Source organism: Protopterus annectens, chromosome 9.part0 (genome assembly GCF_019279795.1).
Source record: "Protopterus annectens isolate FY-2018-M chromosome 9.part0, PAN1.0, whole genome shotgun sequence".
Taxonomy (NCBI): Eukaryota; Metazoa; Chordata; order Ceratodontiformes; family Protopteridae; genus Protopterus; species Protopterus annectens.
The window spans coordinates 676,557,878-676,574,850 of NC_056743.1; the positions used below are offsets into that span (position 1 = coordinate 676,557,878).

General features: G+C 38.5%; 1 protein-coding gene across 1 annotated transcript in view; it reads right to left on the reverse strand.

The window, feature by feature from the left end:
* Positions 1-16,973, reverse strand: part of SKIV2L (Ski2 like RNA helicase) — a 624,419-nt gene that overhangs the window by 252,574 nt on the left and 354,872 nt on the right. The window contains exon 18 of the mRNA XM_044083274.1: positions 9,847-9,958. Coding sequence (XP_043939209.1) covers positions 9,847-9,958 — 112 coding nt within the window. The remainder of the gene's footprint in view (positions 1-9,846; positions 9,959-16,973) is intronic.

Consider the following 16,973-nt stretch of genomic DNA (forward strand, 5'->3'; position numbering starts at 1 on the left):
TTAGAGAAAGAGCTTCCTGACCAAACAGCAAGGCGAAGGAAACAAACAGATACCTTAATGTATTCAAAACACTGTCAGCAAGATTATACTCCGTATAAGTCTGCTCTCTAATTATGGTCATAGTTACATCTGTTCAAAACTATGAATAGTTAGGTTTAGTTAAATAGGCACATTTGAAAACATGATAAAAAGAAGTAGGCAAAAGGTTAATAACTTTTAAAAGTCTCGGATTCCACCAAAGCTGAGACAACTGTGTGTTATATTTAGATCCACTGGCAAAGGAAATAAGGGACTCAGAAACTCAAGGATATGACTGGCATGATAATCAACAAAAGTTGTCTTTATTAGTAGATGTTATTTTGTACCTGATAAAAGCAGAAATGGACATTTCCGTGTTACAAAACACACAGAAACAGTCTCAAGTCTTTCAGGATAAAAAATTAATGAAGATAAGCAAAGATGATGGCTGTAAACGATGTACCCACATGCAAATTGGTTCAGTAATCCCCATATTTATGGAAACATGATCAAATAAAGTACTTAGGAGTACGGATTAAAAATGATTCTGTTATGGCAGCTAAGGATATGTGGGAAAGGAATCGGGGATCTCAAGTGAAAGACCAGCACTGGTAGAGTTTTGGAAGTGTTTGCATAGGTATTTTTATACCCCAAGCAGACTCCAAAGAATTTTTCCTCAGGTAGACTGCAAATTTTGGAAGCGTGATGGGGGAAGAAAGAGGTAATTGGGTATATATTTTTTGAGAATGTAATGAGTTGGCACAAATTGGTGTAACTGAGGAAATTATTTTTTTGAACTGTGATATAGAATCAGAATTGTCTAGACATAGGAAGGTCTTGTCGAGTTTAAGTATGGTGGCTGCCAAAAAAAATAACTACTAGAAAATGGAAAATCAAAGTGTAAGACAACCATACTATTAGCAGTGACTATAGTAACAGAGATAAAAGAACTTGAAGTGGGATCTATAGAAAAGAGTAGGAGAAAATTACATTAAAAAAATGGGAATTGTGGGAACAATACATGCAGAATAATGTTTTGGAGGAGAAATGAGGTTTAAGGGAAGTCAGGAGTTGAATGAGCTATGTAATGGTTGACTGACAATGACTGTATAGAAGATTACAAGTGCTAGCAGAACTCAACCCTAAAATGGTTTAACAGTTACCTAAACAACTGGTCACAGTCTGTCAAATGGGGCAACTCCCCTGTCCCCCCCACTCCCTGTCACATACAGTGTCCCACAAGGTTCAATCCTTGGTCCCCTTCTCTTCAACATATTTACAAATAATCTCCACCTAGCTACCACTAAAGCCAACATCGTCCAGTATGCGGATGACACTACTCTAATCTGCTCAGCACCAACATCCAATTACTACAAAGTAAAGCCCAGGAATCCTTCACTGAGGTAGAGAACTGGCTAAACAACTACCAACTAATACTAAACCCCAAAAAAACACAGCTAATACTATTCCACCCAATCAATCACTCCTCTGCCACCTTTACCATCATGTCAACCACTGGCACCCTCATCACCCCAGTAACTGAGGCCAAACTCATAGGCATCACTACTGATCAATAACTTAAATTCAACAAGCACGTATCCCAAACTATCTCTAAAGTCCATAAAAAACTTGGTTGCCTATATCGTTGCATACTATTCCTAACCCTCGAAACTAGAACAATAGCCAGAACTCATCTCTTATCAACACTACTATACGCCTCTCCAGTCCTCACCAACATTAACAAAACTAACCTGAACAAACTCTCCACATGCTACAATAAAATAGCTAGGTTCGCTGCCAATAATAGATCACATTCCCACCACTGCCAGTCCCTAATTAAACTGGCACTGGTTAGAATTTCCAAACCTTCTACGCTACCACCAACTGTTCATAGCCCATCAAATTCTTTTTCATCCAGGGAAGAGCCCTGCCCTAGCTGACATACTAAACTTTCACAACCCCAAAAGGAAACTACGTTCATGTAGCAAAAACCTGATTGAAATCAACCCATGCAATAACAGCTCTGGGGAGCCCCTATTCTCTTATGATGTTGCTAAAGTATGGAACACCCTCCCACCTGAACTCAGGCTACAAAGTCACACAAGCACCTTCAAGGGCCTTCTTAATTCACACCTCAATGCTAACCCTCTCTGCGACTGCAAAGACCCCCCCTTGAAGACCCACTACTCCATATAAGTGAGCCGCTGTATGCCTCCATTGCATACACTATATTCTCACCTGATATACTCACCTGATATGTACTTTGTTTTGTAAATATTGCAAATAAGGGTTCTACTCCTGAGTATCTTATTGTTTGAGTAGCTTATTGTTTTACAAAATTGTTCTTGTACTTCTTTGTTTCTCTTACCTTGTATACCAGTTTTTTATTGTTATCTAAACCATGTATATACTCTGTTAACTTCCTTGGAGCTTTTCTCCCCAGGACTCCACTGAAAACGGACACTTTGTGTCCAGTTGGATTTATCCTGGTAAAATAATGTTAAAATAAATAAATGTATAACGGTTGCAACTGAAAAGATGCCAATATGGTTTGTTGTCATTTATATAAATGTATGATTGCTTATGTCATAAGTTGTAATTCAATGAAGATGTTTACAGTACAGTATCTAATGGCATGAGCCAAGAATATTAGGTGTCCTGAAAATAGAGGAATAGGACACATCTCTTAGCAGGACCTACTTCAAAATCCCGACACCCATATGACCAATGTCCATTTACGCAAGAAAAAAATAGTGAAAGATGAAATACCTGAATGGTGAAATTTTCACAGAGTAAGTAAACACTTGCCCAAACAAACAAAACATACACTAAGGTAAGTAAAACCCACCTAGGTGGGGGGGGGGCTGCACTCCCCAACTATATATACCAACTCCGGGATCACAATACAGTGGAGAAAAGGGCATGCTGAGCAAGTGTTTACTTACCTTGGGAAAATGTTGTCATTTGGGCATTTCATCTTTCATTATTTTTGTCTCTCGTAAATGAACATTGGTGGTTTTTTTAAAGTAGACCCCTCTTAACAAGGCTGTTGTATGCTTACTGTCTTTATCCTGTGGTACATCAGTTTCAGATGGAAAAAAAAAAAAAAAGATTTTTTTTTACCAATCTTTGCAGAACACAAACTTATTGATCATCATCAAACACCATAGAACCACATCATTAAACGCATTTCATTGTTGTGATGTAAACGCCACTGAAAAAGTTCTCCAGAGTTTGAAAAGGTGTCCATCTTAAAATTCTGGTAGTAGTATGAGTAGGCAGGATACTCATTTAGGAAAAACAGAGGCATCATCTCACTTCAAAAATAATTCAAAGTACTCTGAAATGAATTACAAATAAATCCCAAAAGTAATTTTCCCAGGAGAATTCTCCTGAAAACATTCTATATTAAAATTATTTACCCTATTCCTCTTCAATAAACAAAGAGGAAAATTCTTATGGGAGAAGAGGGAGATTTCTTTTTCTAGTCATTATGTATTTAACAGTGAATGGAACGCAAAATAAAATACCCAGGGTTCTCTTTCAAATACACTCAAGCCAGTCTATATCAGTCAAATTCCACACACGCAGTTAACAGAATGCTCTACCTATGACTAAAATGCAAGATAATTTCAGACTGAAAAATAGCCTGCCAACTACTAAATATGAAGTAGAAAACTTTCCATACAGTAATCATAAAAAAACTTCCTTTCTTCTCTTTTTTGCATATTAGACACATCTGGCTCATGAGCAATACATACCTAAAACAGATAAAGTACAGTTTCATTTCTGCAGTGTACACAATCAGAAAATGGACAAAAAAAGAGGATTTTTCAGCACAGCAGAAAATCACTGTAAGCACAGGAACTTACAGCTTTAACACTCTCTTGTAATTGCTTAAAACACACAGTAGGTGCTTAGTAACCACAATACTGACCACACAATATGACAAGGCCTCTGAAGTAAACTCTCCCCTTCACAGGTGATTTAAAAGGCACTTATCCAAGTCAGTTCTATAATGCACAGAGATAAAAAGCCAAGACTATATCACTGATGATATGAGTCTGGTTAATAGCCTTGACATTGGAAGAGCTTGCAAGAAGAAAGGCAGGAGTGATGGGTCACTGCCTGAACATATATCTCTCCTCTGACAGCCAGGGAAGGGCAGAGATGCACACACTATGATACAATCCCAAGGGGTGACCAGAGATCACATCACAGAGACACTTGTAAGGGAGAAAGGGCCATTTTGGGTTACATCACTTGTGGAGGTAAGTGAAACGAGTTTGCATGCCCTCAAAGAAACAGTAAGTGTGTGCAAAAAGAACCATAAAGCATAAAAGAAAACCCCTCTAACAGCCTGGATAATGGCCAAGATGCAGCCATAATCTTGCCTCGGAATAACTGCCATGGAAGTGACTTGAGATAAGAAACAGGAAAAAATGGTATTCAGCTATTCATCACATCAAACAGAAAAAAAATGCTCTTTATAGTCAAAGTCAACAGGCGATGCTGAGACATGGATTTGGAAAAGGGGAACTGTATCTCAGTGGTGCCTTCATTTATATAACTGCATTTGCCATGATTTTACCACAAAAGAAACAAAATCCCTTGCCTCAGTTTTCTTCATATTAGAAGCAACGGCCTCAGTCATGCTACACAATCTAAACCAGATAGTGGACTGCAGAAGATGTTTGTTATCAGAAATTACACAATAAAAGAGAGCTTTAAATATCACACAAATCATTATAAGCTCAGTGAAGTACAGCTTTAGTACTTCCTTGTAGCAAATACTTAGTAACAACAAAAAACTGACCACACAATATGACAAAACCTCTATGCAAACTTCCCTTCACAGGTTCCTTAAAATGAACTTATTTAAACCAGCACCAAGATAGAAAGGGATAAAGCTATGACAATGCTGTAAGTGGCCCACTTTTGATTTGTTGTTTGGATACAGGAGAAGCTGACATGGGGGGGGGGGGTGAATAATGAGGCATTGCCTGTTTACCTCTTACAGGGTAAGGGGGTTAGGCACACACGCCCAGGGTGCACACTCTTGTGGTACAATCCTAGTAAAAACTGGAGATCACACAGAGGCACTTGTCATAAGGGAGGCAGGGCCTTTTGGGATTACATCATTTTTGAAACTGGATGACAAGCCTATACCTCTCAATTGTGCCTCATGAGGAGCGTTCCTCATTTTGACTCTAAAAAAAATCCATGTCCCTCATAGTTCCACAGTGAAAGGGCCTATCACACATTTCAGTCTTAAGAATTTTTTCAACTAATATTCATTGTGAATAACATTTAAGTACAGTAGATCATCTAAAGAACATTTTATCAGTATAAAGTAAATGGAAGTTATGTACTTCCCATAACACTAGATCCTTGTTGTCCTTCTCTGTCCATCTTGACAGATGGGTTACCTGCCTTGAGGTGGATCCAAGTTCATAATATTTTCAGAAATACTCCAACATTCAAGCTTCTCTCTCCCATAATTCTCTAATTAGAGTTTCCCCTTAAACATTCAAGAATATCCCAAGAAAGGAAGGAATAATTAGTGTGCGTTAAAATAGGCAACATGAAGGCTTCAGGTTTGGTACATCATGATCCTCCAGAAAAGAAAAAATAATTTTATGGCAATTTGGATGAGGGAAAGGAGGGTGGATGTCAAGATGGACAGACAGGGACAACAAGGATCTAATGTTATGGTAAGTACATAACTTTCATATTCTATATTGTCGTATCCATCTGTCTTGTCAGATTGGACAGGGATTCTATTAAGATTCCTGAGTGGCATCATAGCAAGATACCTTTGAGTATGATAGAACAAAAAGATGCTCTGGATCTGCAAATGAGATCCAGTTTGCAGTAATTAACAAAGGTATGCATGTAGACCATGAGGAAACTTCAAATTGACAGAAGAAGCAGAGTCAAAAGGAGGTTGCCCAAGAGCCTGCAACATGAAAGTACCCTTAAGTAAGGCTTTAGAAAGTTACAGAGATGCTATGTTTGAAGCATTTGATCCTATGTGAAAATTGGAAATGTCTGTTAAGTAAACCTTAATGGTATAATAACTTGAAACCAACACCTCCCAAGATATCCAGAAGAGGGGGGGGGGGGGTTAGAAAAAAGGATGAAGTCCATTCTCCACTGCCCACATGGAGAGCTTTTTCCATTTGCTCCTGTAGCTTTTCTGAGTGGAAGGTTTCTGAGAGGCCATAAAAATGTGTACCATTCTAGAAGGTAGCGAAGAGCCCTTAGCCATCACTGGAACTGAAGATTATGGTTAGGTTGAGGGACATGATGTCTTGATGAGCTTGCCAGATGGATGTGACAGGAGATCTGGACAGGGATCCAGAACTCATGGAGGTCAGAGAAGATGAGGCCATAAGTAAGGGAACCAAACCTGCTGGGGCCAGAAAGAGAAAATGGGGACTACTGTTGCTTTGTACATGGAAGCTTTTTGTAGGAACTTTGGTATCATATCAATGGAACAGGTGTATAGGCATAAAGGAGACCAGGTGACCAAGTATGGCATCCCTTAGTAAATGACCCTGTTGAGGGATAAGGGTGAAATAGCTGCTGCACTTGGAATTGATTGGAGATGCAAAAAAGTCAAAGGAAGGCTGGCCCCAGAGGATTAAAATTTATGTTGTCTCTGTCTCATTGAGGGACCATTTGTGAGGCAAAAGAATGCGGTAATCCATCTTGTCCAGAAGAATATTGGTTCAACCTATCTGCATTGGTATGAGAAAGTACTGTAAAGATATTGTCCACTGCCATACTATTATGGCTTCTTGACATAGCAGGTAAGACTGGGTTTCTGCATGTTTGTTGATGTGAGAGACAATAGACTTGCTGTCTGGATGGAAAATATTCACTGGGAGAAGAAGTCCTGAAGTGTGCTTGCAGTGCTAACAGGACTGCCCTTATCTCCAGAATGTTGATGTGAAGACAGGCCACCTGACTGTTCCACATTTCTTGAACCATCCCCCATTCAAAATGCCCCTACCCATACCAGTGGGGAGGAGTCTGTAATCACAGTGGTCAGAGAAAGAGGAAGAACAAATGGAAATACTTCCTAAAACAGAGGGGAAATAATCCACCAAGAGATGTGGTGATGACAAAGGGCGAACAGGCTGACTAGATGGTGAAGAGGATATGATAACAAAGACCAAAAGGGTCCACTGAGAACAATCTTGTAAAGAATCAAGGCCCAAAGTTATTAAAGCCACAGTAGAACCTAGTAAACTAAATATTAGAGATGTTGATAACTTTGGAGTACTGAGGACGTCTTGTGTCTGCATGCGAAGGGCAGTCAGTCTGGACAGTGGCAATCGACAATCTTGTCTAGATGGCAACCTATGAAATCTAGTGACTGAGTTGGTTGCAAGCTTGACTTTTCTTAATTTACAGAAATTCCCAAGGACAGATACAATTGAAGTAAAAAGAAATAAAAATCTCTTGTTTGGATTAAGAATTCTTTTGTCCCTGCAACTGAAGGTGTGCTGCCACTACTGCCATACATTCAGCAAACAACCAGGGGGTTGTGGTGAGTTAGACCAATACAGCCCTGAGATTATGGCGACTTGCCCCCTACCAGAAAGAAAGGCATCCTCTAGACTGCCAAGCAATTTTCACATAACAAGCATTATGAATGCCTGTAGTGCAAATTCAGTCCCCTTTTCCCCAGAAGAGGAAGCTGGTATTTCGACTGTGACCATCCAGAACTTGGTGTTCTTCACAAACATGTTTAAATTGCTGAGGTCCAGAATGGGCCTGAGATCCTTGTTCATCTTCAGAACTAAAAAGAATCTTGAGTAGATTCCAGACCTTTTGTGTTCTGGTGGGACCTCCTAGACAACTCTTTTCAGCAACAGGGAAATTTCTTGGGCTAGGGCCTTCTTTGCTGGGAAGGAATAGCTTGAAGGTCTTGTAGGAAGGGGTAAATTTAGCTTGAAAAGGGGTTATGTAGCCTTTGGATATTGTTTTCATCACCCAAGAATCCTGTGTGATAACTATTACATTTCCAGGTGAACAGACAAGCATCCTCTGAATGCCTCCAGAGTAGATCAGGACAGCAATCTGTCAGGAATGTTGAGAGGGCTTACTGGGAAATGGATTGCTAAACCCTTGATTTTGCAGACCTCCTAAATTATGGGGAAGTGTCCATTGGAGTTCTTCCTTCTGCCTTGGGGGGGGCTCTAACAAAAGAAGAATCGGGAGGCAAAATGCTTCAACCTTTTAAACCAAAGATCCTTTCCTTCTGTCGGATTTCTGGAGAAAGGCCTTTGAGGGTTAGGAACAAACTTTCACTGCACTCATTATGCCCTCTTGTGCGCCCTATGACAATGTATCCTAATAATTAGGGGTTTTCATAATGTACAGAAATTCCCAAAGACTGACACAAAAAGAGATGACCCATTGTAAGGGGCATTACAGAAGGATGCTCTTAAGTTATCTCCAAATCACATGGCCACTGCCAAGCACAGCAATGTATGCAATGCCAGTGCTTGCAGATCTCAATGCTCCATCTGTTGTGTTGGAATGGGAATCAGCCTCATAGTGACATTAGTACCATACAACACTGTAGCCAGATCTGATTCTATGGACTTCCAAGTCTCTGTTGTCTGTGACCTAACAGAATTTAATAGTTTGTTAGCTAATTCTCTCTGGAACATGGTGTTATGAAAAATATAGTTTACTGCTCTAACAGAAAATGTCCCTGAAGCGTACACACATACACTTCCCAAAATGATCCATTGAGCTAGACTCCCTGGTAGGTGGATGGACTGTATGGCTTTCTTCAGATAGCTCTTTTTTGGTGGCTGCTGCAACAATTGAGTCCACAACAGGTTGTTTGCTCCAATGTGATCAATCCTTAGGAGGGACAAACACTTTGTCTGATTAGCATGGGATCAGTTCTACTACATCAGGATTCCACCAAGCCCTCTGAGAAACAATATCTATAAGTTAATCAGCAGGTAGGACCACCAAAGAGGAAGGTGGGCCCACTTCAAAGGCCTGAAAAAACACCTCCTCATCTGGAGAACAGTTATCAGTGGCCAGTTCCATCTTTACCTTAACAATTTCATCAACTCACCAAATGAAGTGTCCTCTAGGGGACCCTTCTCCTTCACTGAGGTCAGCGCCTTTGGAGAGTAGCTCATGAGTAACTACTGAGGTGAACCCAAGTGTCCTCTAACACTTGCACTTTCACTTTCTGTACTCCTCAGATGTGGAAGGAACTGGAAAGTTAGAAATGTCTTTGGTCCTTTGAGTAAGACTCTCTGAAATGGGCTGACCCAGAAAAAATGCCAGCAAACACAGATACAGTGAGAAGTCTTGCTGGAGACAAAGTGAGAGAAACACCCCCCTCCTAAGTAGATGGTCAGAACAGTATTTTCTCAAAAGCCAAGGACAAAGCTAAAACACTACAGAAAGAAAGAAAGAATACTCTTTCTAGTTCGCCATTAATACTAAGACATGATTTCAAAAACTGAGAGTTGCAGTACTTTTACAAGTGCACCCTCTACAGGCTAGCACATCTGTACAGGCAGCAATAAGCAAGGCAGTCACTATATCTACAGTACTGCTGGTCAGTAAAATACCACTGAAAATGGCATAAAGCAAAGGGCTAGAATGGGACCAAGAAAAGAACAGATGCAATGTTCGTTAAACTCGAATTAAATCATTTTTAATTCAGTGCCGTAACATTCACCAGGCTCTACAAAAATCATCTTGAGCTGGAATTTCATTTACAAGATTTACTGATTTACAGCAGGTAGTAAAAAAACAGTTGCATAAGGTAGGTGAACGTACCTGGTGCAAGATCCCGGAAACTGGTTCCATCATGTTTGCGTATTGAGTCAAATACTACCGTCCGGGTGGGCATGTTCACACCCATGGCAAAGGTCTCTGTTGCAAAAAGGACCTGAAATAAGAACATAAAGATAGACTATAATGAAGAAACATACTGGAAAATACCCAAAATACAATCTCCCACATATCTTTGTCATATATTCTTGCTAACACACTCTCAGATTGTCAGCCAGTAAAGTTACAACATTAAAATTAATTCACAGCAGTGGGCAAACACTTTTAGCCTTTAAAAATGACAGTGCAGAACATAAATGAGAATTGTTGTATATCATTCAAGGACTTCAAAGACTGCTGTATCTTAAAAAGGCACTAACCCAATCATTCATATAAGGTACACAATTCATCAGCACTCACTTCCAACAGATTTTGACACTGGAAATTGAGATAACAATGAACCATACACAATTTAGATCCATTTTATAAGGTAATAAACTGACAGTTTTTTTGTACAGAAATTCTGTATTTCAAAAAAAAAAATCACTTTTGCCGATGCTAGCTAGCACCATTCATATAAGGGTGAGCTCATGACTCAGTCATGTACTATCGCAACCTGGACAATGACTTTGTTCATAAACAGTAATGTTACTGTAATGGACAGCTAAATGTATTAACTTCTGTGGAACTGACATTCAAGCAACTTGTTTTAAGAGACACAGTGCATGAGACCAATAGTATTATTTGCTCAGAATACCACCTCAGTAGCAGGCAAGCAATAAAATTGAGCTCAAAACCACACCTCCGTAATCTAAAGTATACAAACTCTGCAAGTGTGTAATAGAGAGAAAAACTGCATTTTTAAAAGACTCTAAGTGAAAGCCTTTTACAGAGATGACTTGAAAAGCAAGTGCCCAAGTTGCACAGGATATGTGACAAGACAGTAATATACAAATTCTAATCAAAAAACAAGTTTCACAGTAATTACATATAGGACAAAACCTCAGACATCTCACCTTCTAAACAGAGTTATCTTGATATATTATAAATAATGTATATTACAAATGCAAACAGTTCTAAACTTTTATATTGAAGCAATAAAGTTATCACTTATTATAAAAAGAGATGTAGGAAGGACCAGTCAGTCAGAGCAAGAGAATATGGGGCAAGTGCAAGACTAGAGAGATGGTAAAAAAGTTTATGAATATAAGATGAAAGCAGATATACTGGTAGAGAACCACAGTAGTATAATGCATACATAGAGTTGAATAGAACAAATTATAACACAGCACTACAATGATAAGTACAATATAAATCCATCACTTAGTTACATTTATGGGATTAACCAGTATATCAAAAGGGTGTTATACTTAAATATTAAAAGATCTATTAAAGTCAATCTCCAGCACAGAGAGGTATCTAACTAGATGAAGTTATCACACAGCAAGGTTCAAGTTAAACCTGCTTACATTGTACAAAGACAAAATTCTCAGTGAAAATGTTTCAGAAGTGGCCTTGTGGCACAGTTTCTGAAGTATTGGGGCCAGATGTAGTGGCCATGGGCTATTGCACAAAGATAAAATTCTCAATGAAAATGTTTGGGAGTTGGCCCCTGTGCCAGAGTTGCTGCAGTATCTGGGTCAGATGTGGTGATCACAGGGTCTGCATTGTGAGGAAAATGGTGACTGAGTGACAAAGGAATATCTTGTAAAAAAACAGTGTTAATTGATACAGATGATATCATATTTGAGACCAAACGGCTTATAACAAATTAAACACAAATGTTCCCATTTTCCTTCACATGGTGCTGTACTTCCTCTAGCACTGAGCTTATATCTCATCATATATCTTAGATAACCTGGGTGGTGTCAAAAAGTCTGATGCAACACTTTCCAGGAAAATAATTTCCATCGGTGTGATGAAACTGTGCCATACAGACTTGACAAAATATGGTCGAGGGTTGACTAATGCTATTTCTACTATGTAAAACATACTGAGCAGTAGAATCATTTTTATTGTGGCCAATTAGTGCTCCATTGGTAAATATGCAGATTCAGTGATCTTTTAAGTATCTGATAAGGGCAGTGATTATTCTGAAATTCTTTGCTGCTATTTGAATAGGGTCTGATATGGTTATAGTATCAAACTAAAAGACTGTTTCATACATTCTAAGAAAAGGATACCTGATACACAAATCTGATGAGGACTTAACAATTAACATATTGCATCACTAATTCAGAATCATTACCAGAAAGACCTGTGACACTGGAAGTGGTATTAAGCATCTCTTCTCTTGAATTTAAGAAGAAGCCAGTGCAGTTGACTGCAAGAATAGCTAGGATAAAAGAAAGTTCTGCAAGTTATCAACTCAACAAATAACTCCCCTGCCTCCCTCCCCCTCACAAAATAGCATCTATAATCCACCAATAAAAGCATATAGGATGCACCAAATACTTACTCTCACTAAACACCTCACTAGACTCCCCCAGTCTTAAATCTCATAAAGGTCATATTCCAAACACACAGAAAGTTTCTTCACCAATCCTTCTATGAAGTCTCAGCCCTAAAAATGCTACTATTATCAACACATATCCTACTTTTAACCATGATTATTACAATATATCAAGCTAACTTAACCCACTGCAAAACAGCTGTTACCAAACTAATTTTTTTCCCAAAATATAAAATAAAATTTCTAGAACTCTAATACCATACTCAAACTCTCCTTATCAGCGGCAACATCCATCCAAATCTAGGCCCAGTAAATGGCAACACATTGTCATACATTAAAGTCAAACCAGGCACACAAACCATCAATTCATCCAGTACAAAAAAATAGCATAGAAGCTAAATAGCTTAAAATTCCTAAAAGAAAACCTAAGACATCTTTGCAACAAAATTACTAGTTTACATAGCTGGATAAATCTCCATTCCCCTAATACCCTTGAAGTTAATGAAACTTGGCCAAAGCCTCATATTAAGGACATTAAGATCCTGCCACCTACTTACAAGTGACAGAGAATCAGGAGAAGCAACAAAAACATTCATCAACAAACCGGTGCTCTTTTGGTAATTACTTATTTTACATTTATTTACTGGGAAAGTCGGACTGGACAAAATGTCCTTTTTCAGCTGAGGCCCGGGGAGAAAAGCTCTGCATTTATAAATAACAGTAAGATACATATACAACATGCAGATAAAAATATTGATTCAATCTTGGATACAAGTACAAAATGAAAATACATGTTATACATTTCACTGATGCAATCATATAGTCTAGCCAGGATACAAAGAATAGCAGTACTATGACTGTAGACAGAAAACAAGCAAGTTAAGTATACATATGCTTAGTAGGAGTATACAATTCAAATACAAAAATAACAGGTAGTGCTCCTTTAGCTGCTTAAGACATCTACTTCATAACCAAGGTTTGTGCAACAGCAGATCCATGATTCCGATAGGTGCGATTTGAGAAGTTTTTTTAAAGTTGCAAGTATTAGTAGTTCTAAAATTTAATAGCAGGGATTTCCAAGGTTTGGTTATGCAGTTGGAGTCATGGGAAACTCCAGCAGCACTGTTGGGTATGGATATATTTAGGAAGGATTTGTTACTGGAATGCAATACCTTGGTACTGGAATAGTGTATTAGTAGATTTTGAAGTACTGGTGTTTTTTCTGGCTGATTTAGTATTCGGTGGGTGAAGGTGAGTTGATTATAAGCAAGTATATTTGGTAGTTCGAGACAAGTTAGTTGTTTTAAAGACAAACAATGATGGGATCTGAAATTTGTTTCTGTGGCAAACTTTGCAATTTTATTATAGCAACTTTTGAGTTTTGCTAGGTCATATTTCTTAGTGTTTGTAAGAGTTTGTGAGGCGTATAGCAGCACAGAGATAAAAATGGGTTCTTGCTATAATGGCCTTTCTGTACAGGGTTCCTAGTTGTTTGTTAACTTTTTTTATGGTCTGTGATATGTGTATGCCGAATTTTATATTGTGGTAAATTTTGCTTGGGGAAACCGGAGAAATAATTGTATGGTTTGATGATGAAATATTGAATGGTGGGTGGGTGTCTGCAGCTCTAGTTGGACAGAAGAGCATGGGATTTGTTTGGTTAGGGTTAAGTATAAGTTGCGCACTGTTTAGCCAAGATTACACAGCACTGAATGACTGCTGGGTGATGTTTTGGAGTTTTTGTAGTGTTGGGGTGGCACAAATCAGGGTAGAATCATCTGCATATAGAACTACAGAGGCAAGTTGGTGGCAGTATGAAGATTGTTAGTAAAGATAATAAAAAGGAGAGGGGCCAGAACAGATCCCCGTGGAACTCCCAAGGTTACAGGCAGTAATGAAGTGAGGTTTTGTTGCCATTTTACAGCTTGCTGGCATCCAGTAAGATATTGCTGGAACCAAGTAAGTGCAGAATGGCTAAGTTTAAGTTCTGAGAGTGTAGTTAAGAGCTTAGAATGGGAGGCCGTATCAAAAGCTTTGGACAGATCAAGAAAGATGGAGGAAACTAAATTGCCTTCATTGCAATGGTAGTTAATAATGTTAGTAAAGTTAACAAGGGCAGTGGTGGTGCTATGATTAGGACGGAAACCATGCTGAGTGTTAGATAGAAGATGGTTGTTATTAGATAGTTCGAGAGTTGTGAATGGATGCACCTCTCAATTATTTTAGATAATGGTGACAGTATAGCTATTGGCCGGTAATTTGATAATTCTGTTGAGTTTCCACCTTTATGTAGTTGGATGATATATGATACTTTTCGAATTTCAGGGTCTTGTTCTGATACGGATCAATTTATTAATATAGATATTGGATAGAATATTGCTTCTGCAGCGGTTTTTAGATAATTTGGCAGGTAGATAGTCGGCAGCAAGTGTAGTAGGCTTAAATCTTTTGAGATATTTAACTATGGTGTTTATTGGGACAGGTTTGAAAGAGAAGTTATTGGGATATGGTGTGGGTACTATGCAAGTCTAGGTAGGGGAAGAACAATTGTTGTTTGTGATGTCTAGTATGGATTCAGTGAAGTATCTGTAAATTGTGAGGCTATGTTGTCTTTAGTATCGGTGAATGTTGGGGAGGGAGTACTAGTTTGTTGTGGCTGTAGGATTTTTTGATGGCAGCCCAGAATTTGTGCGGGTTTCTTTGATTTTTAGATTGGATACTGCTATAGTAATTTATTTTGTCCTGTCTAAAATGTTTTAGCTTTATTTCATAGTTCTAGATATTTTTGCTCATTAGTTGTTATTTTATTGTTGAGCCACTTCACCCAGGCTGTATGTTTAGTTTATAACAGATATCTTGCTTCTTAGGTTAGCCAGATGGCATCATTGGATATTATCTTTATTGTTCTGGGGGGCCAAGATGTTTAGGATACTGAGGAAGGTTGAGAAAGAATTCAACTGCAGTATCTAAAGGGAGATCTTTGAGTGGTGCCCAGATGCATTTTTTTAAACTAGTTATGAAGACTTGGGGATATTTTTTTTCTCATCTTGGATTTGGTGGTAGGTGGTACGTTTTTGTGGATTTATTTGGTGTTGGGGAATGTAAGTTGGAATATGGTCACTGAGGCTATCTGGGACACAGCCAGACTGTAGGGATAAAAGTGGCCTGTTTGTAAGGATCCAGTCTAGGATTGGATGTTTATTTGATGGTTTATCTACTCTAGTACAAGTTTGGATGGTTTGTGAGAAAACTGTGTAAGTTGATGTGGTCAGAGGGATTCTGAGAGTTGCAGGAGAGCCAGTCCACATTAAAGTCACCCATTATAATTGTTTCTTGATGGAGGGATGTTGCTGTCCAATTTACGATGTGTTCTGGAGTAGTCAGAATGTTGCCAGGTGGGATGCAGGCTCCCACTGTATTCAGATGCTTCTTTGGATAAATTGTTAGTTTAGTAAACCGTATTTTGGTGGTGTTAAAGTTTGGAATGATTAAGTCTAAAGTTTCTAAACTGAGATTATTTTTGTACAGGAAGGCGATACCACCATCTCTTTTCTGTTGTCTGTCTAACCTATGTATGTTGTATCCTGGGAGAAGTATCTCATAGCTAGAGATGTCTGGTTTTAGCCAGGCTTCTGTTATACGGGCTACATATGGAGTATATAAAGCAAGGGTGGCATGCAATTCTTGAATTTTGTTCATGATGCTCCTGAGTAGTAGTAAGTCCGTACCTTTACTGGGGAAGAGTTAATAGTTGTTGGGCTGTATATATCTAGATGGGTTAGATTTGTTTGAGGTCTAGGGTTGGGGTGAATGTCCCCACCAAGTACGAGCTGCAATGCAATGTATACTATAAATTTTAAGTATTTTGATATAAACATATCATATTTCTGTGTAACATTAGGATAAGATTGTTGTTATGAGTAAGGTAAATGGTGCATGGTTTATGTTTGTGGGATTATAGACAGTTGGTGCTATTATTAAATTTATATGTTTTAATTGTAATGGGTCTGGCTATCCCATGCTATTTCAAAATTCAGAACTGCTGAAATTCTTATCACCTTCCTAATATTAAACAAAAGTAAAAGTATATGCATAACAGCCACGTACATCCCTCCAGGTGGGAATATCACCACCACTAAAGAAATTATTTCGTAGATAACCAAAAACATCCCCATGAGACAATTATTCTAGGGGACTTTAACACAGATTGGTGCTCTCTCTCTCATAAAAAAAACATTAACCACATACATCTTCACAATTTCACACAACACTCCAAACAGATAAAATAAACCCTCAAACAATGCATACACACAATGCATACACTTAAAACTGGATTCTTACTAACCCATGCAAAATAACAGCAGGTGCACTTTCACAGACAAACTCGGTGATCACCTTCACGAATATGCAATCCGACTATCCAGAAACATATTGAAACAACAGCACTACAAAGACATTCACTACCTAACTTTAATAAGTTTACATTTATAACTAACCTCAGTTCAATTAACTAGTCAATCATAAAATATCTACTGCAAGAAGAAGCCATAACAGCATTTACCACCCTATTCCTAAACACACTGTATGACCTGGCCCCTAACAGACAAAAGGGTAAAATCCAATCCCTCCCACCTCCTGGATCACTAAGGACACCAAACAACTTATCACAGGATCATAGGAT